The 25,499-nt window shown below is 35.6% G+C and overlaps 1 protein-coding gene across 1 annotated transcript; it reads right to left on the minus strand.

Annotated features, from left to right (window-relative positions):
* Positions 1 to 225: 225 nt before the first annotated feature.
* LOC101738019 (uncharacterized) lies at positions 226 to 25,492 on the minus strand. Its single transcript, XM_004933124.5, has 4 exons — positions 25,090 to 25,492; positions 1,893 to 2,057; positions 1,386 to 1,663; positions 226 to 1,240 (listed from the first exon to the last, which is right to left on the minus strand). Exons 1-4 carry the CDS (start codon positions 25,282 to 25,284, stop codon positions 559 to 561), a joined length of 1,320 nt encoding a protein of 439 aa, XP_004933181.2. The 5' UTR covers positions 25,285 to 25,492; the 3' UTR covers positions 226 to 558.
* Between the last annotated feature and the right edge of the window lie 7 nt (positions 25,493 to 25,499).

Here is a 25,499-nt window from a genome sequence, read left to right on the forward strand (position 1 = left end):
TGGAACTCTTTACTGTCTCTCACTCACTCAGGATCTTGGTATCAATCCCTGCAGCCTCAAACTACGCTAAACCTCCACTAATTGCGTAAAATTATAATTTTTGCAGGTTACTACTACCAAAGTCATCGAATTATAGCTACTTTCATGGTTTCCTATAATTTCGTAACGGATATAGTCAAGGTAACTCTATTGATCAGCCATTAACACGATTATCACAAGGGCAAATAAATTACGCAAATCTGACTTTATTTCAGTAATATTCGACAAAGTACAAAATGTGTTAAGTTAAAAAATCATTAGTCAACTTATTCTAAGGCAATATAAATACTAATACTAAAAATTGACAACACAATTGGTTGCATGTATATTGAAATTAATTTCAGAGAAATTTTATTCATGACAACAAATTTGGACTATTCACTTCCAAAAATTTTAAATTTTTTTTTTTTTTTTTAAAACCGTACACAAAACTCTAATAAAACTGCTAGATGCCTGCTAGCTTACTCGTGTTACATACATTAAAAAAGGTTATTAGGAAGCTATAAATTTGTACATTGATCAAACCCAAAATACTTTTACGGCCTGCTTATCCAGTTCAATGGAATCGCTCTTCCAGTTCTCGTTTCCTTGCAATAAATCTTCAAACTCAGTCATATAACCGACTTCTTTGCAAGGCGACGGCGGTATGATACTTATTATAGGAATTCCGATCTCTTGAAAGGAACTCATCGATGAGAATCCACTTTCGTCCTCAATGAAGTTTACAGCGTTATATTCGTTTCGTTTTTCGAATCTGTTTTGGGGCTTGGTAGTCCGTGTTTCTCTTTTGCTGTCTTTTTCCTGAATCTTTACGACTGCGAAGTCCTTTTCTAGGCCACATGTGAGTGGTGACGGTGATACTATGAAATCGGCTATACCCTTATCTTTAGTTTCAATGAATTTGTTGGTTATGCCTTCGTATGTTCCCTCGCTGTCGCATATCGTGTTCAAGACAAATGCATTCGTATCTTCGCCGCCTACAGAAGTATTACTTACAGAAACATTCGATTCTTTTTCACATATCTCCTCGTTGTCTTCGGTTTGCTTTGATCCATTCACTTCATTATCATTACAATTACACGCGAGATCAGGCAGTTTTGTGCTTAACACAGTGTTGGCAAGAATTATCAGTCTGGACATTTCTTCGGATAGCTTAAAAGCTGTTTCGGTTTCGGACGTCAAAGCCATTTTCGATTGACTCCTGTAAATTGATATTGTCTATTCAAATGCGAATGAATGAAGATTTTCATTAATACTGACAGTCGTTAAGAGTAATTTTAATTTAAATTAATTTTAGATAACTTTATTTGTTACAAACCCTACGGTAATTAGATTAAGATATTTACCAAACATTGCAGTCTTTGTATCCATTCACATTACTGATGGACTTGCTTATTTTACGCGAGTTAATCTTTTTGACAGGGCTCAGGGTGTATTCCAGGTTCTTGTTGACGTGCAAGACGGACCGAGATCGTGGCAAGTCGGTGACATTGAATGACCTGTTCATTCTTGTGGCTTCCGTTTCTCCTTCCGTTTTCTGACCTTCAATGTGCTCCTTGACTCTGCTCAAGAACGTCACCACCTGCCTCAATAAAGCTATGTGCATCTGTCTATTTGCTTCAGTCTGAAAACCACACAAATATTTGCAAAAAAGAAAAAAGAAAAAAACAAAACACAAGATTGAATGATTGCATGCAGATATAAATATCCGTTAAATCAACAATTCGCTACGCCATCTCAAATCGATATCGCATTGCATTGTTTTCATAACAATTATTAATGGTACACCGGAATTCGCAGTCAAAATGTATACGGGAATTTGATTGTATAAACATGAAAGCTATTTTAATCACCTGCGCTAGTTGCCATCTCAACGTTTCCACTTCCATGTTCAGCGCGTTAACTTTAGTGCTCCTTATGTCTGAACTGGTAGTCTGTCTGTCGGGAGGCTTGACTGTTTCACAATTTGGCTCTGCGACAAATTTCGAAAGTTGGTTCGCTTCGAAACTCTCTTGGGCCTGCAAAAAATAATCTTAATGTATATATTATTATATAAAAAAGGAAACCGTGTCATCGTTGAGCGGTGTCATTAGAAATAAATTTACGAACGCACAATGAATCATGCACGTCCGATATAATTTCACTTTAAATATATCTTCTGTATAAGCCGCGACCTTAGGTCAATATGAATACAAGGATAAGAAATGTTCTTAGAAAAGTATTTCTAAATATATTACTAGCGTCAATGCGAAGACTATCTCGGATTTTCTGTAGTAACATCAAGTTAAGACTTCCGGGACCTATACATTCAAAGTGAATGCCATCACTCACTTTGATAGCTTAAGTTTAAGTCCTCAATTCATTAAAATAAAAGTAATCAGCGCAAGCATAGGCATGAGGGAGAGCTCTACCCTCCTTCCCCGTATCTAAGCCTCTAAGTTATATAGGAATTATTACTAGCTAGGTCTATGTCTGGTGTTCTAGCTGCTCTATTCTCATGTCAAATGATCTGGCCACAATAAAACCGAAATTGTTTTTTATACCGTTAATTAAAGGTAGAATTTGGAATACGGTTCACTGCTTGAACAAGACGCACACATACATACATTACTCAAGTTATTGCGTACATCAAACAAAACCTTAGTACAAAGAAAATTTCGTAGGTAAAACGGCACACGCCGATGTTTATCTTGATATAGCCTACTACTGTTTCAACGTATGCGGTTCACCTCGGTAATTATCCATTGCAAGCCGAACGTGAGACGATAGCTGGTTTCATTTCAATTATGCAATGGACGGATTTCATAAATAAAAAAACAATTGAAACCGTTAGGTCCTCATTAGCGATGTGCAGTGCAAGAAGAAAAGAGTAATCGTAGGTGTAAATGATTGGCAGTGTCGATGCACTCCCACGCTTTTGCCTCATTTCGTGCCTATGACCTCGATGTGAGTGCAAAAACAAAACCGCTACGCTTCGATTAAGAAGCACACAACGTTAATACTGCAGCGAATGCTTTGATTGCTTTTGAAGAAGTGCTTAGGCTTGACTTTTGAGAAGTCATTAACCGTTAAATGGAATAGCTGACAAGCACAATTGCATGAAATACGATTCTAAAATATCGTATTCATACCGTCATACTGGACACCTAATTTTATTCCAAATAGCTGACCCGGCAGACTTCGTAGTGCCTCAATCGATAAAATAAAATACCTAAACTTTTATATAAAATAAACTTATAACAAAAGGAATCCGTCCGACGGGGGAATACATGAAAGGAAAAACAAAATTGTCATTTTTATTTAATTCCGAGCATTTTCATATTTATCTACATTTTAAACCTTCTCTGGACTTCCACAAATAATTCAAGACCAAAATTAGCCAAATCGGTCCAGCCGGTCTCGAGTTTTAGCGAGACTAACTAACAGCAATTCATTTTTATATATATATAGAAGATAGATGACGCCAATCATAGTGTCTTCTGAATGAAATAAGCCTTTAAATTTCTTCTGTGCGTTCGTGACTTACAACTATTAGTTTGTATTATTTTAGTACCAACTCATAGAATGTATCCAGTGCCTTAGAAAATGAACATAAAAAAGAAATTGCCGTATAAAGCATAGAGTATGATGATGTGACCTGGTCGTTCCCAGCGACTTAATTCCCCTACAAAAGTCTATTGTTTCATATAGTGAATAGATTCATGATCTGCATCACAACACTGAACGGGATTCCACAGAGGAAATAGCAGAACGATGTTATTGTAAGCGGTAATTTTGTACTATTGCGTACTATATTATTCAATACGAATGGAAGTAATTTAAACTAAACTGTAGTTTTTTTATTGCCTTTGTAGACAGACGAGCGTACGTCCCTCCTGATGGTAAGTGGTTACCGTCGCCCATGGACTTCAGCAATGCCAGGAGCAGAGCCGAGCCGCTGCCTACTGCTTAATACTCCCCACAAGCCTCGTTTGAAGAAGGACATGTCATAGCGCTCGGGAAACACCCGACAGTTAGCAATCTGTAAGATTTTATTTTGTTCCAAGCTAATTTACTTTTAATTACAAATTAATTGGAACGATAGACAATCCAAAAAAAAACTCAAAAGAGTAATGCGCAAATAAGTACGATAAATAAGACAAAAATCAAACACGATTTAAGCGCTAATTCAGTGAATCACATCGTCTTTCGAACACCATTACCGCATATAGTGCGTTCTCGTATATCAAAAAGCACAGATTAGTTAAATTTTTTTATTTTTTTTTATTGCTTACATGGGTGGACAAGCTCACAGCCCACCTGGTGTTAAGTGGTTACTGGAGCCCATAGACATCTACAACGTAAATGCGCCACCCACCTTGAGATATAAGTTCTAAGGTCTCAAGTATAGTTACAGCGGCTGCCCTACCCTTCAAACCGAAACGCATTACTGCTTCACGGCAGAAATAGGCAGGGTGGTGGTACCTACCCGCGCGGACTCACAAGAGGCCCCACCACCAGTAAAAGTTCATGCAAATACGTAAAGATTTATTACAAAACTAAATCATATACGTTCAATGTTCTAATTAAGATGACGCTATCACGGAACATGTAGCGTCTTATATGTAAAACGTACAAAAATACATAGAAATAAGAAAAGAGTTTTGAAACAATTAGTCAACGCATTATTTGTGTAGACGTTGATCTGTCTACAAATTATCGTAATCTCTTGTGAATAAGGTCGACATTCAAAGTGCCTTTCAGATTACTTGTTTTTTTTATTTTTTTTAAATTAATTTTGTATGTGTTGACCAATGTATACGCAACTTTAAATACACATGCGTTATATATTTATGGTATAATATAATAGTTGACAGGAAGAAAAAACATAAAGCTTATAATCCATGATGTGACGAAATGTGCACTTGATACCAACACAACCGCATTTAAAGTTTATACATTCTATTTAGTGCCCTATGGTAAAAAAAATATATTTATTTTTAGTGTGTTGGTAGGTACTACCAAATTTCCACAGTATCAATACTTTATAAATGAAATGTTTAAGTACTTTAAGGTTATTTGAAAACTCGTAGTACCTACTTGTTCTTTTGGTTAAATATACAATATATATATCTAATGCATGCTGTGATTGTTTCTAATTATAGATGCAGTTATCAATTGCTCTATACATGTCAATGTTATTTTATGTCTTACTGTAAACCCTGTTGGTAATCTTTAAATAAATAAATATTACTCTGTAATATGTAGATAGGTTTGTTATGTTGAGTGAAATGCACCTGGTTTCTCTTTAAGCTGGTGTCCGATGACAGACGGTGTACGATGATCTACTCGTGTCTGCACTAGATTGGAACCACTCGTGAACAAGGCCACCGGGCTGATAATATCATATTACAATTTCTATGAAGTATAATATTCAGTACAGGTTCACAAGAGGGCTTGGTGTATGTACGTATTCTTTTGGAACATCTACGATATACTGAATTACTTCTGTAACAACTTTAGAATGGCTACAGTTGCATTTACATCGGGGGTTGAAAGGCGACATTTATCTTTGTAATTAAAGGTCCGTTTTATTTGGTATTAGTATCAGCAATTCGATGCTTTTTAATTGAACTTCAATTAAGTATACCCCGTTCAATTAGCTGAAGAAGTTTTTTGTTACGATATTTATTCCAAATTTCAAACTTGAAATAACTGTAAAGTTTCATAAAATTCGCTCAAGCCAAATAGCCTTTTACCCCTCGATATACTACTACTAACTACTACTACTACTACTACTACTACTAACTAAATAAAAAATAAATTAATGCTGAAATAATAATAAAATGGATAATAATTATATGCTGTTTGTTGTTGTTGGCATTACTAGAGAACTTCTAGATCGTTCGGGTATATCTTGGTCTTAATTGATCGTTCAGTCCAATTGAAAGAATTAATGTGGAAAGAAAATTAGAATTAGAGTTGGTAGATAGAACGGTGATCAGAATTCAACTTATTAAAATGTATATTTATTTTCTCCATCCAAACTGTATGCTTGGACAAGATCGTCCAAGCAAATTATGACAAAACTAGTAAACAAAATGAGTTTTCATCGTTTTCACTGAATTTACGTAATAATGAGTCACAGGCAACACTACAATGGAGTCGTTTTGAACTAGCCGCTATTTTTTATGCGTGACGTCGCCCAGTGGGCCTTATGCCCCAATTAGGGTTGCCATGAAAATTAATCTAGTCAACGAAAATTGGCTGTATTTTTTTTTAAATGTAAAGCATAATTAAAACGCTTTGAATAATAATAACATTATTCTATTCAAGACAGAGACCTGTTTTTTAATGGCGCCTTTTTAAATAGCATGAATTCGTTCACGTAAATTTTCTGTCTATAGGAAAATATGTTTGAATGCCTATTAACAAACACTAAAACATAATTTCGCACAGCCCCTAAAGGATTGTTCTGGTATGAGCTGTGAATTCGATACATACTAAGTTCTAGGACTGTGATTCTCAACTGTCGCTTCTGTTGGCCTTACAGTCAATCTTACAAAACCATAGTCGTTATTAACTGGTATTTAAAAATGTTATTTAATCTTAAGTGTTTTAACGTATCTCTGTTTCGGGTGCGGGAAACGTTCGCTTCGATGGATCGGTTCGTTATTTATCGTGGTTCGAAATGCCGACCGTGGCAGATGATATGAAAAAAAGTTGTGTGGCACTCGGGGACTGCCGCGGTAAAGCTATTGCAAAGCATTTTTTACCAACTTATGCAATTACAATTAGACAATAATAATTTAATATTAAAACAATTATAAAAATAAGACCACGCTATATTTATAAACATTAACAAAAGCAAAAAATTAACTGTCCCCTTCACACTCATAAGCTAGACCGCGTGAGAGAGAGATGGGCAGACTTTTCATGATGCTCATGCAGTGCGACGGCACGCCGCGCGCTTATTCACAAACACTACACCAGCGCAACGTGTGTATGTGTTGAACGCGAGCTACATAGTAGGCGTAGTGGGGCTGTCAGGTTATTTTCGTTACGGAATTTCTTGACTCAGTCGCCGCGCTCAAGGCCCGCGATAGAAGCTTTGCAATAACTTAAAAATATATAAATTTAATATTCATTAGTTGTACTACACTGAGACCTTAGAACTCACATCTCAAGGTAGGTGGCGGCATTTACGCTGTGCATGTCTATTAGCTCCGGTAACGACTTAACATCACGTGGGCCGTGGGCTCGTCCACCAATCTATGCAATAAATAAAATAAAATAAAAATGTGTATAAGCCCTGATAGTCGGGTTGCGGAGTGAGGCAAGTCGTCATGCACAGTCGGCGACGCGTGACCGCCGCGTCCGGGCTTGGCCCTCGGAAACAGCCCTACCCCATACGAAGATAAAACGTACATAATTTTCTCGATCAAATGTCGACTGCGCTTTGCACGTACATCGATCCCGTATTTAACCAACCAGTCTTTACGTAGTCTAGAACTGAAATGCATTATTGCGTGAAGCAACGCAGAAATACGTTACACGTTGAGTGTTTCTGTACCAAAATAGGACCAAGCGATTGCCAAACAATTTATATTTTGATAAACAATACTCGATCAGTCCGGTATAGTAATAGTCAGTAATTAAATGAAATTCTTAGTAGTTACTCAAGTTTTCCGTAACTCAGATACCTGTGTGCTTAGTAAGAGTTTTTTAACGTAAAAATTAACTCAAATCTGTATGGAGTTGGAAGGTTTACCTACGTTTGCCGCTAGGGGCGCTGTTCCAACTGCATATAAATTAAGAGTTTACTTTTACGCTATCGAGAGCGTTAAAAACTGGCTCTAAGCGCACATGTCTAAATCATCAATATACCTGCTTTATACATATTAATTTATTGCTATCAGAGTTTATGAGCAGTAAAAATGTTTTAACGAGACGAAATCCCGACCCACCTGAAGCTGATGGATCTCAACGTGAATACCACGACTCACGTTGAGACATGAGGTCGAATACTACAATTTTATACGTTGACCGAACAATATATCAACTGGAACGCCTTAGTACTTCGCGATAAAAATAGCAACGATTGTGATAACCTACCCATGGGGACACACAACATATAAACTAAGAGAATACGCACCGTTTTAATTTTGCGGGACTGTTTATATCGTTTTAATAAATATATAGTAAAAGTGGTCTCAAATGAACAAAGAATTAAATCTAAAAACGACATTACAAGACGAATACCTTATTATTATTACGATTTCGATCCTATTTACTTTCAAGAGCAGAGGTCTATTCGTGAAACCTAATGAATAAATCCCACACGATTTTAGTGATTTGTAATTTAAAGTTATTCAGCCTAGACCTTCGTCGTGTTGCTGTCAAACTAAAATCGTTTGTATTTTCTTGTTGCGTACCAGCTCATTAATTAGGTGCAACTACATTGTTATACTTATTTAAGAAAATTATGCTTTTAAAATGTTTAATTTAATTATTTTAACTTTTTTTTAATTATTAAATGTTTAATGTTAATCACCACTCTATTATGCACGAGGGTTTAACTTGGTGCATTAACATCGAGCGATGCGTCTGAAGACAAGAGGCCGAAGAGAATGGGGTGCATTCTAAGAGACCTACACTCAGCATTGGGTGGACACGGGTTGAAGAAGAGATGCTCTGTGCTGGTGTTCGAATCCCGCAAACATATATCCATTTTCGTAATGAAATAAGTAGTTACAAAACGACTTTCAACAATGGAGGAATAGCATCATGAAACATAAATTAAGTCCGCAAAGATTATAATTTGTGCAAAAACTTCAGTTATGATCGTTTTCTCTAAGGCTGATTTTAGAACTAAATTATTTAAGTTCAACTACATATAATCACAAAATTTCACCAAGGCTACACTATAAAAAAATATTAATAAAGACAAACAATATTTAATCTATTCTCAATTTGACCACAGACGTCAAGAACAAAAGTTTGACAATAAATAGTATGCATGCGTGTGTGCGTCAAATACAAGGTATGTGGTATGCATTATTTTAAAAAAATATTAGCATTGTGCACTTCTTCTCTATATTCTCTATAAGCGTGGAAAATTTCATACTCCTCCGTTCGCGCAATTTTCGTAAAAAGGGATACAAAGTTTTTGCTTCCCGTATTAATATATAGATATAGTTTAAGTATAAACTAAAAATGACCTGAAGGACTCCTGCAAATCTCCCTAATAAATAAATAATTGCTCCAAAAAAATCATAGTATACTTTGCTCACTAAGTAACCCAGTATTTTCGAAAAATAATCAAGTTTTATATTACTGTCCGTCCATACAATATTCTATGTCGAGAATAGTAATTCATTGGTTTTCTAAAAATTTTTTCAGCTTCACAATAAAAATACTGATTATATAAGTATATGTGGAAAACACCACAGTTAAAACATATGTCCAATTTCAAACTTCCTCCTTCTTTTTTTTAATTTAAAGAGGATAATGTAGACGTCGTGTCATCATACAATCTGATCGTATTTGTGTCTTGCTAAATTGTTTTACGGTTAATTCAAACGATTGAAATAAGGAATTTATTGTTTATTAAAGGAGTGATAACTTTATGAATGCAAAACAATAAAATTACATAACATGTCGCATATGATGGCAGCCCTAACTCTAATCTATTGTTCTGCGTTTCCCAATAGTTCGACGATTCAAAACTCGAGACCTAACAATTTCAGACAAAAGAAAAACGTTGGCCTACAACGTAAATTGAAAGTTACTTTATGACGAAAGCAAATATTTATGATTTTACGAATAGTACATAGAAATCGTCTTCTCCGTTAAAATATGTATCGCTTTATTGGCATCTACGACTCACAAATATGTCGCGTTCAACGTAATTAATACTTTGAAGTTGTCTCTCAAGCTATCCCATCTCCAGTGGCGTCCACGCTGTGATACACATAAGCTCCCCCCATAGACACAACCCATTGAGTTTCTCGTAGGATCTGTTCAGCTGGTTGCGATTCTGATCCGGAGGTAGATTCTGCGAAGCACTGCTAGGGCTAGTGTTAACAAATTCTCTCAGGTTGAGCCCGTGAACTCACCTACCTACCCGTCCGCGCGAAACTGTAATAACTTCTTAAGTTACCAGCGAATAGGTAGAGAATAAAAAAGATAGGCTCCGGTAACCAACGGCCATTGTAAAGTATTAAAAAAAAAACTTATCGACAATTTAGACAACGCTATTGTCATATTATAACACATCAGATTCATGCGTCCACAATAGTTGCAGCTAGAGAGCTAAACTGTATTGAAACCGTTCGTTTTCCATAACGAAGCAAAACCACCGAAGATGACAACATCAACATGTTATTTTGATGCGCAAAATACTTGTTTGTACGCATATAGGTCTGTTTAATTCTATTAGGTTCCCAAGGATTCTTCGCATACTATTCACACATAGTTCTAGTACCTAACAAAGGGGTCACAGAGGCACAGGCTCAGTGTATTTTCAAAGCGCATTAGTATATTTAAACGACTATTCGAATGCAGTACGCTTACTTGAACGCGTGTGTCTGCATTTGGTTATGTAACTAATGTAAAGCCAACGTCACACGAACACAAAATTATTATGTAATATTTAAGGACTGTCTTTTTCAGAAGTATTTAATTTTTTTATTATTATTAAAGTCGGAAGTTTTTAGTAAAATAGTATTCAACTATAATCAATTGAAATTATAAGTTTGTACACTATTATGATTCTATTGTCAAAGATTATTATACTTCTTTAATCACAGATTTCGCCAAGACTACACTATAGACAAATATTAATAAAGACAAATAATATTTAATCTACTCTCAATTTGACCACAGAACATAAGCAATAAGAAATGTTTGACAATAAAGAAATAGTATGCATGCGTGTGTGTATCAATGCATGATAGTGTGTGTTGTCTTTTTTTAAAGATTTAATGTATTATTTAAGTAAAATTATGAAAAAATATTAAGATTCTGCATTCCTTCTCTATATTCTGTATAATTTCATACTCCTCCGTCCGCGCAATTTTCGTAAAAAGGCGCACAAAGTTTTTGCTTTACGTATTAATTTGAAGATAATCAAACGACTTTCTTGAGAACTCTAACTGCTATTCCTATGTATTAGAAACAACGACCAAACAGAAAAGTATACTTGTTCTGCTATTTGACACGCAGATGACGTTACTCGTACCCACATAACAATATCACCAAAATAATATTTCGATTAAGTACGTGCCTAGCGCTTAATTTGTCGGAACTATGTACGAACACAGCCTAAGCATACGTATTAGAATCACGTACGGTCGCGCAGGGCGATCGTGTCCACAGAACGTTTGTCACTAGATCCGGCACTTTGTACTCGTGATTCGGTAACTGCTCTATTATATATCGTGCGTTGATGTGTAAATAAAAATTACCAACGAAAACGAATATAGTATAATAGTATTCCTGTCGCAGAGAGACGAGTTCCGGCTTGAAGGGCACGTTTTCAACGTATAAATGAACGACCGTCTTTATTTAAATTTTAAAATTAAATTTAAATTTTATTTTGTAGGTACTGTTTATTGAGTTTCAGTTCTCGAAAATTACGAATCCAGCTAGCGCAACTGGTGTAGTGTGTCCAACACTCATATAAATATTAACCTATCCATTAAGTACATGTATTTTCTACATGGATACCAAGTTTCAAGTCAATCGGATGTATGGTTCAGTAGTTATAACGGAACATCCGCAAAAACCACTGTTGATTTATATATTAGTATAGATTATGTCTGGGACTCGCGAAAACCGATCAAAATACTTATGATCCTTGACAAATTTATTGAAATTGGGAGAGATAGTATTTTAATAAATAAAACTTAAGCTATTTATTATTCAATGTCTCTTTGTCGTTGGACAAAAGCTACCTTTTAATGTTTTAACGGTGTCAAGGTACGATGTGACTCCGCGTACATAGAGATACATGTAAAGGAGTTCCACATGGCTGCCCACCTCGCTCTAATGTCTAAATTGTCGGGATCCGGGCATGAGTCAGCCGCACCTGTCTTGTTTTTTTGATAAAAACCGACCAAGCATGAATTGGCACAGGATACTGCAGGGTTCTGTATGTAATTGGCTTTTCAAATTGCTACCTTTTGACGGGATTTTAACAGCGGTGCAGTCGCATCGCTAAATATGAAGAAGAACCCACTACCCGGGAATGATCTCCCTACCACTAAGGGCAGGGGTGAAGTGATGCTAGCGAGAGATTTGGGGGGCTGTTCGTAGCGTGTTCAGCCGCAATTGACATCTATATATACATACTTTAAGCTGGTGGTAGGACCTCTTGTGCGTCCGCGCGGGTAGGTACCACCACCCTGCCTTTTTCTGCCGTGAAGCAGTAATGCATTTCGGTTTGAAGGGTGGGAGGGACAGCTGTTGTAACTATTCTGAGATCTTAGAACTTATATCTCAAGTTGGGTGTCGCATTTACGTTGTAGATGTCTATGGGCTCCAGTAACCACTTAACACCAGGTGGGCTGTGAGCTCGTCCATCCATCTAAGCAATAAAAAATAAAAATAAACATATATATAATAGGATGGGCTTGGTTAGGCGACGGAGTGATGCCCGTTGACTAAGCACCCCGGCGCCGGCTGCTGTCCTCTTCTTCATTTGCTAAATACAAGTGCACCGGACGTCTTATGCTTAACAAATTACACCGCTGTATTATTTTTTTATTACGTACTTATATAGTCATTTTGATTAATTGCCTCAAATGTATATAAACCTCGTCGAGCGTCTATATTAAGAATTTGAAAGCAATCAGTAAACTAAATGTAAATATTCACTTACGTTTTAGGTATATAAAACAGAAACCTTTCAAACTATTGTAGTTAATAACAATGTTGTTGCCAGTCACAAATTGGCCGTTCGGACTCCATGTTACATTCCGCCATTAATACTCATGGTATTTTAAACACGAAACTAATAAACATTTAGTGTAGTAAGGAAAACATAATCGCAGTGAACTCTAAAAGCTGCTATGTTTAGGTTCCCAGTTCGTTCCGTAAATTGCCCGAGCATCGGTATCGAAGCGTACCCTGTAAATTGTTCTTTGATCACGAATTGTAATATTACAACTTCAATATTTTTTTAATACGCTTTTATTAGCTTCAGACGTGTGTATGTTTGTAACGGAATCTTTGAACATGATTTTGACCATCTTTAAAACGTCGTATTAACTCGAAATTTCGTATACTTATTAAGGGCCGATAACAATTAAATATAAATAAAAAAAAAATAAAAAAAATTCTACTAAAAATTGAAAAATAAATAATAGTTCCAAAAAAACTAACAAAATACACTTTTATAGAAAATCCAACTAAAAAATAGAAAATAAAATGCTTTTCAGGATATAATCACCCCTTCTACTCATATCTGTTCATAAAATATTTATTACTGATACCATGCACCCCACGCTTTTTTTACAATAAAATCATTTTTTCTTACACTATTTTTAATTCAAATTTATTAAAATTTATTTTGTATTTTTAGTTGAATTTTCTATAAAAGCAAATTTTGTTAGTTTTTTTTTAAACTACTATTTATTTCTTCATCGTTTCAACATAATTTGTGAAATGTAAATTATATGGATAAAATTACTATTTTCTTTTTTATAATTTAATACATATAATAAGTGAACAACAAGTATGTATGTATATACATATGTGTTATATATAGCTAGGCGATGAAAGTGTGTTGTGACACGCTTTAGTTTTATCAGAAATAGAATACATACGCTAACCGAAGTGGAATTTCGACAGAAAAATCCTATCCATTCAAAAATATCCTATCATTCTTAATTTTTAAATAATTTGTGCTCACTTAAGACCTTTTTTTTGTAATAGATATGAGTTACCTCAAGTACATTCATTTCCAATCAATTTATCAATCAGTTTGGAATTTTACAGTCACGATTCAAAGCTCCTTTTAATGTTAAATTACATGATTCGATAAAAAATCGTATTGCGTTTTAATAATATCGTTTACGTGCCTTACAGGCAGTTAGTAGACTTGACTGTGCTCTTTATTGTTGACTAGCGGACCCGGCGAACTTTGTTCCGCCACACGGTTTGTTTCAAACACATCAACCAGTCAACTTCAAAATTCTACTATAATTAACACAATTACGTTTAGCTGTCAGTTGCCTTTTGTTATAGTTACCACGTTTTATGTCAAGTCCCACGGGAATTCAAAACGACTACTTAGGAGAAGAATAAAAGTTATTAGTCAACGACTAAAACACATTAAAGAATATTGACAATAATTTCATGATTTCCATTGAAAATATCCGGTCATTCGAAATATTTAGAACAAGCAAAGTACTAACGCATGTGCTACTCAAACTGTGTCCCTAAAGTCTCATACGATAGACGCCGTTATATATGTACAGTTTGATAAAAAAACATACATTTCAAAACGACTACTTAAGTTAAAAAGAAGGAGAAGAATAAAAGTTATCAGTCAACGGCTAAAACATATTAAAGAAATATTCAATAATTTCATAATTTCCATTGAAAATATCCGGTCATTCGGAATATTTACCAACAAGAAGGCGAAATTAACTGTAAACATTGTACATATTTCGTGCAAGTCAGTACTCGATGCTAGTCTTTTTTTTTCGTTTAACCAACGGTCAATGGAGGCGGATTTAATCACAGCTGCGATTAATGTCGTTGACCTCTGAATACCTAAGCGTTTTTAGGAGCACAGTACGGTATTACACCCCACCCACTGTTTTTATTTTCTACGTTGCAATTAAAAGGACGGAACTGCTTTTCCGTTTGACTATACATTGTTACAGTTGAATTAGAGATGGGACCTTTTCTTGAATGACTCGAAATCATTTATGAATCTCTTCAGCATTTTCGTACAAAGTAGTGTTTATTTACCACGAGCTGTGTCTGCAATACTATTATTGAATTTATATATTGAAACGTATTTTTATACATTCGAATGTTAGATGGAAAAACATCCACCATCCACATAAGCCAAATCCAAATATTCATATAGATATGAATGTGCACAAAGGCTAATAAGAAAAGGAAAAACTTTTTCACATCTTTACTCTATACGGAAAATAGAATAAGCGATGCAAACATAATAAAAATATTTCGTCATGCAAAGGGATACTGAAATAAGATTAAAATCGTCTAAGCTTAAGTCTTTAAAATTAGTACAGACATTTAACAAAATACACAGATACGAACTTGAACTGTAACACTAAGCAAATCACGTAAACGATATCGCTTTTGGCGCGGCGAGATAAATTGGCTGTTTTGGCTACCGGAACGAGAGTCGGACTTTTCCTTTTGTATACAAAAACATATTATAAATTTGTCTTCATTTCGTTTTATTATACTTTAATATATTTCATATCGCAATGGGGACACGAGGCGGATTTGAAGAGCTTTTTTCTAATACCTTTATAGTAATGCAAGGCAATTCTTTAAAAAGTGTAAAAGATGTATTGATACTGGTAATTTTATGAGCCGATACAGGCAGGTACCAGGTATCGGGTACAATTAAATTCAGAAACGATTTCAACTTAAACCAATGACGAATTATACGATCTCGCGTTTAGTACGCATTTACTGGTGGTAGAACCTCTTGTTAGTCCGCACGGGTAGGTACCACCAGCCTGCCTGTTTCTGCTGTGAAGCAGTAATGCGTTTTGGGTTTGAAGGTTGGCGCAGCCGTTGTACTGAGTACAACGTTGTAAAACTGAGACAGAACTGAAGTTTCAAGGGTGGTGGTAACGTTTTATGTGTCTAGGGTCACTCGTAGACTTTAGACTAGAGCCTATTCTAATAAAACACTTAGACCATACTCTAACGGACACAAAACAATATGGTACACGACTCTAAAGTAAAAATCATTTTCAAGAGACATCAAAAATTCTTGGCCACAAGATAATAACTGCGCATAGCGGATAAGACATACCTTCGAGCCAAATATAGTACTGAATTATTAATTTAATACACCACAAACGCCCGGCCGCTTCCTACAATGCGCATATACATATTATACACGTTTGTGGTTAGTGTTCGCACGAGATTCCATGAATATTTTTATTACCATTGTATTTATTGCCATTGTAGACAGACCAGTATATGGCCAGGAGCAGAGCCAAGCCGCTGCCTACCGTTAAGAACTCTCCACAAGCCTCGTTTGGAGAAGGATATGTCATAGCGCTCGAGAAACACCGTGGAGGGGAGCTTATTCCAAAGACGGGTGGTACGTGGCAAAACGTTAATTTTATTGTCAATTTCAATTCTGAATTCAATTTCCTGAACATTTTACATTTTCAGAGATGTGCCCTTTTCGAAATTGCATATTCAATTGTAAATTAGGATTAAGATGATTATTAAACATGGAATACACGCAAGAAGACGTTTTCCTTTAACACCTCCCAAAGCACAACATTACATTACAATAAGAACAGATGCTAATAAACAGTAAAACCACTGTTGCCATCGCTCTAGTGCGAGCCGTGACGACAATGGTAGTAGAAGTAGATAATTGTTGGTGAACGACCCTGACCGTGTGTTTGTACGTAAGTTATTTAGCACGCGTACTACGAATTTTAAAGTTTAAGCTATTACATTATTAGAAAGGTACGCATCATTCTTTAGTTTATTTATTTAAAGAATATTTTTTGGTACCTACACAAATAAAACTTCGCTCCACAATGCATTGACGAAATGCTTTCAAAGTAACATTTTGTATGATTGCAAAAAAAATATCCATAAGCATTAACATAACCTCAAAATAGATACTATATGATAGAGAACGTTGTTACCATATTCGTTGACCCGTTTCCACGAATTCGTTGGGCCAAAAAAAATTAATACAAATTACACTTTCTACAAAGATGATAAAAAATAACGGTGTACATATTTTGTAAGTTGAACTACAATCATTCCGTTTTATCGATACTCGAGATAGCTCTAGACATTTAGTAGTGTGAATCTCACGTTGTGCAGACATGACCTAGAATTCTTTGCGTTCCAAGCATTTATGATAAAACTTTATCTCGAGTTTAAGTTACGATGTTATCTGGGAAAACGGTTCAATCATTCGTTTAGTAACAAACTTTCAATCCTAGAACCGCGTAAAAAGTGACTATTTTAATGGCAACGTTAGTAGAACATAAGAAAGTTAATTTAAAAAAAGAAGCAAAAACTCGAATATATACATACGCACATATCGCAATAAATACTTATTATACAAATCGTGATATGGAACTAATCAAAACAAAATTTGTACCTACCTTAAAGCAATGCATTGAATTATCCAATTTCAATCTAAGTCATAGTTACAAGCTCTGCTACTTTACTATAACAATAAAAAGTGATTCAATTATAGAATCATTCAGAAGCTTTCCGTGTGTATAATTAATTAGTATTACCAATTTAGTAGTCTCCACTACCAGACTACTTGACTACTCCTACAAACTTAATTGTTTTTTTTGTTATCTACAGTTTGTTCTTCGTTACAGGGTTCGCGACAAACAAAAACATATATTTAAAAATACGGCGAAATAAGAGTCCGCGAAAGGTTTTTCGAAATAAAAACTCAACGTGATATAAAATGCAAAGAAACATAATTAACACATAAACCCCAAAAAATAATACCACATATTAAAATTATTAATGAAAAGTTTAGCTTACTTAAATGACCGTCATCAAACCAACTCAACCATGCTATGAACACTAAAACATAAATTGGAATGGATTTTACAATATTACGTAATTCATATTTCATTAAACTTTTAGTAAAACGGTTGACAAAAAATCGAGTCTCTTATAACCAACGAGACAAGAACGAACTGTATTTCTAATTTCCGCACGAGCGAAGTCAGAGGCCAATGTTTTCACTGCACAACTTCAAAAGGTCAGAAGTAATTTCTCTAAAAACAAGTTCCCAACAATCCTTTACATAAATATGTGTTTAAATATAATATAAATTTACATAAGTGTGTATGGAATAATTCTGGATACAAATTCAACAATAGAATTATAACGATCACTTTTATAAACCAAATAATGACGTACGTAGGTATTCTTTCAATATCTTCGTGACAATGAATTCATTCAGTCACAGAACAATTAACGATCGCGTCTATAGATATTGGAGAGGTATAAATAATTTGCACACGCCTTGTCCTCGCCCTTACACATTCAAAAAAGAAATAAAATAAACATTACAAAGAACGAGATTATTCACGATTGCTTTAACACCCTTGGCTGTAGGTTCCCCTTCTGTTGCCTCAAAAGACTGATTCAGTTACTGCTATTCATCATTCTTCGGGAGCATATTATAGCGACAGATGATCTCAGAATGTTTGCATCCAGTTGTGTTTTACGTTACCAACAATAATAGGAATTACTTCAATGAAATTCTTGAATGCCCTTTTAATATAACAAAAGTATACTAGGGAATGACAAATGAATAATATGTACCTATTTTTCAACAGTTTGGAATCCTCGTGACGTCTTATTTTGTATCTTAGTGAGTAGGCTATTGACTGTCGTTCAAGACAAGTAAAAAAAAATTGAATCGATGCAGTCATATATACTTGAAAACGCCTATAAAGGCATATTTGTATGAAACAACTTTTCGTTTGGGTTTTGACTCAAGCAGTACAAAATGACGCGGAGGCGCTCGGACAGTTGTTAGCAAATCCAACCCCTCCTGGCTGAGCCTTTGCTCGCCCACCTGTCCTGGTGAAACTGGAAAGGCCTCCGGGCCACGAGCAATCTTTCAATCATAAAAAAAAATTACTGTGGCAAAGACGAGAATCTGCTCCCGAAGTCAGATAAAAACAAGTGAGTTAACTTGTTAGATATTATTACATCGTAGGTATCTTAGTGGGCTAAACTCAAGATTTATTCGTCTTGTTGATTTGATACCCTAACGAGCGTACCACGGCACTCCCACGGTTCGCAACGTACACCATAAATCTATGGCACATCCCATCTGCGAAGGAGATTGAAACGAGAAACAATGAGTCCGTATCACCCTTTCATATCTCAGCGGCGCGGCGGCTCACAATGAACGCGCTAACTTCCGTTAAACTTGCATTCAGAAACGAACGTAACAAAACACAAGCGAAACGATTATAATGTTTCCGCTGTGTTTATTGACAATTGAAAAAAAAAAACGCCAAATTTATTTGATTGTTGAATGAACAGTGCCTTCCGTTAATAGCGTCTGTAATGAATAACTAAATACAATTTAACTGGTGGTGAACAGTTTGCATATAAACTTTTTTTTTGCTAAGATGGGTGGACGAGCTCACAGTCCACCTGGTTTTAAGTGGTTACTGGAGCCCATAGACATCTACAAGGTAAATGCGCCACCCACCTTGAGGTATAAGGTCTAAGGTCTCAGTATAGTTACAACGGCTGCCCCATCCTTCAAACCGAAACGCATTACTACTTCACGGCAGAAATAGGCGGGGTGGTGGTACCTACCCGTGCGGACTCACAATAGATCCTACCAACAGTAATATAGATATATATAGATACGGCGAGCTGCTGGAATTACAGACGGTATGCCAACCCTGTTCACAAACACGAAGGAGTGAATCTGAATATGCATTTAGAAATTTAAAAAAAAAAATGTATTTTACTTTTATTACAAAAAAATAAAATTATGTCCCAATGTTCATCTCGTACTGTTTCGATGTTCCCACAGTTTTGTTTACGACTAAACACTTCTCACACGTGTATTAATAAGCACTCACATCGTTAACCCAGTGGTTTAATAGATGATTGTTTTTAGAATGTTTTATGGGCACGCACTGAAAGTGTCTCCGCTTTGACGAATAGGGGATTGTGACGGTGAAGAAAGTGAAATCAAGGTTGTTGTGAGTCAACAGGACTTCTGCAGTGCAATAACGATGCGGCTTGTTATATTTCTTATCAATAGTATCAATAGGATACTACCGAATGATAGTTGGTTTACAGTAGATTTTAATTGTAAAAATCGTCGTGCTCTTGTGTATTTGTTGCTGTTATCTATATATTAATACCTGAAACAAAAACTTTGTACCCCTTTTTACGAAAATTGCGCGAACGGAGCAGTATGAAATTTCCCACACTTATAGAGAATATAGAGAAGGAGGGCAGAATGTTAATATCTTATTAAATTATGCATAAAAAATACATTAAATCAATAAAAAAAACATTACACACACTACTATGTATTTGACACACACTCACATGCGTGCTTACTATTTGTTTATTGTTAAACGTTTGTTATTGCTTATAGTCGGTGTTGAAATCGAGAATAGATTAAAGTATTTTTTGTCTTTATATACGTATTTCTAAGTCTAAAGTGAAGTGTTAGCGAAATCTGTGATTATAGAAGTTTTCTAATGTCTTTGACAATAGAACCATAATGGTGTACAAACTTATAATTTCAATTAATTATAGTCGAGTTTCGACTATCGGGGGCCACTAGTATATTCTTAATGTACCTAAAAATGCAACGTGAGATGCCTAACGTAATGCAGCTTAGTTAGGTTGCCGATAGATCACGCAGTTCAATTCTAGCCGCGCTCCCGTTGATACTTGCCCCAATTAATTTAAATCGTCAGTTTCAAATGTTTTATTTATTAGAATTAAATAAACCTCTTTTTTTAAAAACAAAAAAGCTTTTCTGATATGAGTCGACTATTATCAAAGGCGGCAATGTGACTTTTGGACAATAATTGTTAAATCAGAAAAACGAATTATTGACTTTGTATTCCATTGGCAGTCACGAAACTCTTCTGAACGACATCTTAGATAAATAACAGATTAAGTTAATACTTTATTTAATGCAGGTTCGACTGTTGGTCCGGTGGTGAAGCGGTGCAAGGTGGCTCCTGTGCGCCGCTCACGGTGTGTCGCCCGAGACGAGGTTCTACGGGATTTTCCCGGGGATGAAATCCCGTCTTAACATTAGTACGGGTACCGCCTAAGGCGAGACTTTCGGCGCGCATCGCGGTACCGTAAGTTTCGTGTAGTCGGTGTGGTGGAGTTGGAGGGGGATTAGTCGGTAGTCGTTCTGCGGGGCAAGTGCTTCGCGCGCCTTTTTCAAAGCGTAGTCTCCTGTGAGAAATTGGGGGAGGTGAAGGACCTCGGCCCTTCTCTTCTCCCCTTCTTCCTCTCAGGAGGCGCCGGAGTCCGACATAACCCGGTTCGTTACCCCCCTCGACCGGGTATCCGTAAATGGATTCCCCAGCGTTAAAAAAAAAAAAAAAAAAAAAAACTGCCACCTTTGATAATAGACGACTCATATATCCTCGTAACAGAGCAATGCGACTACGGCGGTGCTCAAATCCTGTAGGCAGGTACCTACCAATTTTTCTAATAAAATATGTATTAGGCTCATGAACATTCACGAATGATTTTGAATAACACAGTATAATAAAAATGCAACTCACAATTTTACTATACAATTGAAAGATAAACCTTAAAACTCACTAACAGTGGGTAGCGCCAAAGCTTCTTTTTAACAAAGCAATAATAAGTAAATATTGATTTAAGAATAGCTCTACATAGACACACAGTTGCCGCTTAACAAAAACCATTAAATTAATTACATTAGATTAATAAACGTGTACAACGATTAAAAACATATTTAATTTTTAAATAAAATTTGTTTTTATGAAGCCTTACGTTGTGAATTGTTATGAAACGCTTCCACTCATGCGAAGGACACGTCTGTCGTTCACCGCAAAGGAAATAATTTGTTTTCCTTTGTTTTTTAGTATTCAAATTTTTAAATCCCACACTTCATTATATACGCTTATGCACTTTTAACGGAACCCTCTCGACTTCACGGTCACTAAGTATTTAAATAATAAAATGCGTTTGTTAAATATAGATTAGGATATTATGTTAAACGTTGTAGCATTGATGGCGATCGTATTTTTGTTAATTACTAGAGGTCCCGCAGTAGTCGAAATTCGACTATAATTAATTGGAATTGTAACTTTGTACACTATTATGATTGTATTTTATATTTCTATAATCACAAATTTCGCCAAGACTACACTATAAAAAATATTAACAAAGACAAACAATATTTAATCTATTCTCTATTTGACCACAGACGTTAAGAGGGACTTTTTGGCGGGAACGCGAGGAGTTAAGTTGTGTGATTTGTTTTATTTTGTCTATTTAGTGTTTCTTCAGGTTTAAATGTGTAATAACGGTGGTTTATTAACTGTTTAATATCTGTGAAAGTGCACAAATGTGGGAAAATGAAACAAAGCCGCTGGACGCAACTTCTCGGGATCCTCCAAAAAGTCCACTGAAAAAATCTTAGTAAATGACCACCATTTTACTAAGATTATATTTCATTCCATATCATCTCATTTCATTTAATTTCATCCCAGTTGATTAATGTCTCAAATTAATCATTTTCATTTCATTTCACTCCATATTATCACTTTTCATAAAAATAAGAATATAAATTAAAATAAGACATGACTTAAAGGTCATTGTTACCAGGTCATAAAATCACTTAAAAAAAATTAAAGACGTTAAGAACAAAAGTTTGACAATAAATAGTATGCATGCGTGTGTGCGTCAAATACATGGTATGTAGTGTGTAATGTTTTCTTTATTGATTAAATGTATCTTTTATGCATTATTTAAAAATAATATTAGCATTGTGCACTTCTTCTCTATATTCTCTATAAGTGTGAAAAATTTCATACTCCTCCGTCCGCACAATTTTTGTAAAAAGGGATACAACGTTTTTGCTTCACGTATTCATATATAGATAGAATTGTAGGAAGTTCTAACTAAATTAACGTAATTTATTCTGTCGATTTGCATAACACAATTACATAAATAAATAATTTTATCCAGAACCAATTTTTAGTGTATATTTTTCTTGAAAATCGTGTTTATGAACATTCGCCCGCTGCTACAGGTAATCAGCGTTCTTGGAAAAAATATCCCTAAACTTTCAAGAAGACGAATTTTGTTGGAATTTTTATACTATATAATCCAAATTAGATCTTGAATCCCACTATGGCATTCAGGTTTCAAATAAGGTTCATAAAATTACGAATCATACAACTTTAATGGAAAAATTCCATTTTGAATAGGTATCCAAATAAATAAAATACGGAAAGAAAAAAAATTATACTCGTTTAGAACTCCTTACAAACGCTGTAAGTACTTCCGTTTTTAGGATACGGATAGAATTTAAATGAGAAACTAAAACCAAACATTCTATAGTATTATGAGTGGTATTTTCTAAAATTTACTTAGTATACATTATAAAAAAGGATCTTCTTCTTCTTTTTCTCCACCTTATCTAACTAGGTGGGGTCGGCATAGTGAATTTTTCAATTCCATTCTCTTCTTTCAGCCGTCATCTCAACACTTACTTTTACTCTCTTTCTCATATCGTCATTCACACACTCCATCCATGTCCTCTTCGGTCGATCTCTTTCCCCTCTACCTTGCACTATCATTTCCATACATCTCCTAGTCACATGCATATCCTGACTACGCATCACATGTCCATACCACGCTAGCCGTCCGCTCTTTAATTTGTCAATCACCGGGACTACTTTCACACTTCCTTTGATATACTCATTCCTTAACTTGTCCATTTTTTTCACTCCACACATCCATCTCAACATTCGATTCTCTGCCGCATGCACTCCTCTTGCATGCTTTACTTTCGTCGCCCAACATTAAAATCCATGAGCAGGACAGGTCTAATGATCGTTTTTTCCCCTTGAGTTTATGGGGCATTCTACGATCGCATGCTGTTGCAGAGACCTGTCGTCATTTCACCCAACCAGCGTTTATTCGGTTCACTACGTCACGGTCTATGTTGCCGTCGTTCTGGAGTATAGAGCCAAGGTACTTGAAGTCGGAGCAGACCACTAAGGCGATTGGCGTGAAATCTGAAGAACCACCAAAATCACAAAAACAAAATAAAATAATGGATTTTAACCCCTTTTATGATTTAATCTCGACAACCACGAAAAGAAAAATATGTTCGTTTGCAATAACCGCAAAAATAAGATATAAACTAATACTAGGTAATCATGCGAGCTGCGATGTTTATGTTTTTTTTTGTTTTTGAAGATGAATAGATGAGTTACTAGCTCAATGTCAAAAAGTTCCCGTAGTCCAACCTGAACCGTCGTGCACATTTATGAAGCTAAGCACTCTATCCGGAAAGCATTATCAAAACAAAAATAAACAGAATAATGCTGTACATTTATCCTTACAACTTAATCGCCAGCAATGTGAATTAGGCGGTTATAAATAAAGGTATTAAGTTATCGAAGAACTTCTCATCACCGGAAAAGTTGAAGGAAAGGCCTAGGGGGCGTAGAGCCATGCGCTGGTCCGATCAGATTAAGACGACTTTGGAGTCCAGCATCAATGTCGCTATCCACTGCGAGGAGGACAGACATGAATGGAGGAATATAGTCCTAACAAAAGTGCTCCGTAAAGTTCACGACACTCAGCACTGAGGAATACGATCCACGGAGGAGGAAGATTAAGTTAGCGAACACAGGTGAACTTCTACATAAAACTCTAGATTTTTGTGGGCGAAACACTGCTGCTACCGACTGAAAGAAACATTTTTGTTTACATGCAGTTTACGTTGCAATAAAAAGATAATTTAACAGCTTAATATCAAGACAAATTATTTCAACATAAATAAAAAATCTCAACGCTACTTATACCGATATATTTAAACAAACGATTGTTGTCAGCATGTAACGCTACTACCAAAGCAAACAAACAACAAATCGACGTAAATGTTTAATTAAATATCGCTTATCAACAAATAAAAACGTTACGAAACTAGCTGATGGCTTGCCATAGATACAGGTGCACTTTCACCAACAACAATAATAATAGAAATGAAAAGTAAATCAAACCCTAAAACATTCCAGACCGCCAAACAATAAAAAGTTTGGTATTTAAATAAAACTAACTTACATCTTGCGCTTTTTCGTCGAGACATAATTTCAGGGAATTGTCTTGTCGCGGAGTCGGGACATGCCTGGATATGAATCGATTCGATAACTTCCTGGCGAAATTACTCTTGAAGTCCTCACATCTCATTATTGACTCGACCGGTCTACTGAAACCCTCGTCCAGCTTACCGGGAACCGTATCAGGCTGCATAAACATTGTTTTTTGCCACAAAACTCATTATAATAAAGGGTCCGTCATTGATGAAGTTTAATTTGCATATTCGTACAAATATTAGCAGCGACTCGCTGTACAACCGTCTGCGTTTGAACTGTGTTTTCAACTGACATGGAATTGACACGCTTACAAGACAAGACACACAAGCTCACATAATGCACACCTGTATCGGTGGCCGCTAAGCAATATCAACCTTT

This window comes from Bombyx mori, chromosome 1 (assembly GCF_030269925.1).
Source record: "Bombyx mori chromosome 1, ASM3026992v2".
Classification (NCBI taxonomy): Eukaryota; Metazoa; Arthropoda; class Insecta; order Lepidoptera; family Bombycidae; genus Bombyx; species Bombyx mori.

Bases quoted from the DNA above. Each gene is read 5' to 3' on its own strand.
- LOC101738019 (XM_004933124.5), bottom strand. From the start codon at position 25,284: ATGTTTATGCAGCCTGATACGGTTCCCGGTAAGCTGGACGAGGGTTTC. The intron at 2,058-25,089 runs GTAAGTTAGTTT...TATTTTTTGCAG, and splicing joins TCGACGAAAAAGCGCAAGAT to GCCCAAGAGAGTTTCGAAGC. The intron at 1,241-1,385 runs GTAAATATCTTA...ATCAATTTACAG, and splicing joins TACAAAGACTGCAATGTTTG to GAGTCAATCGAAAATGGCTT.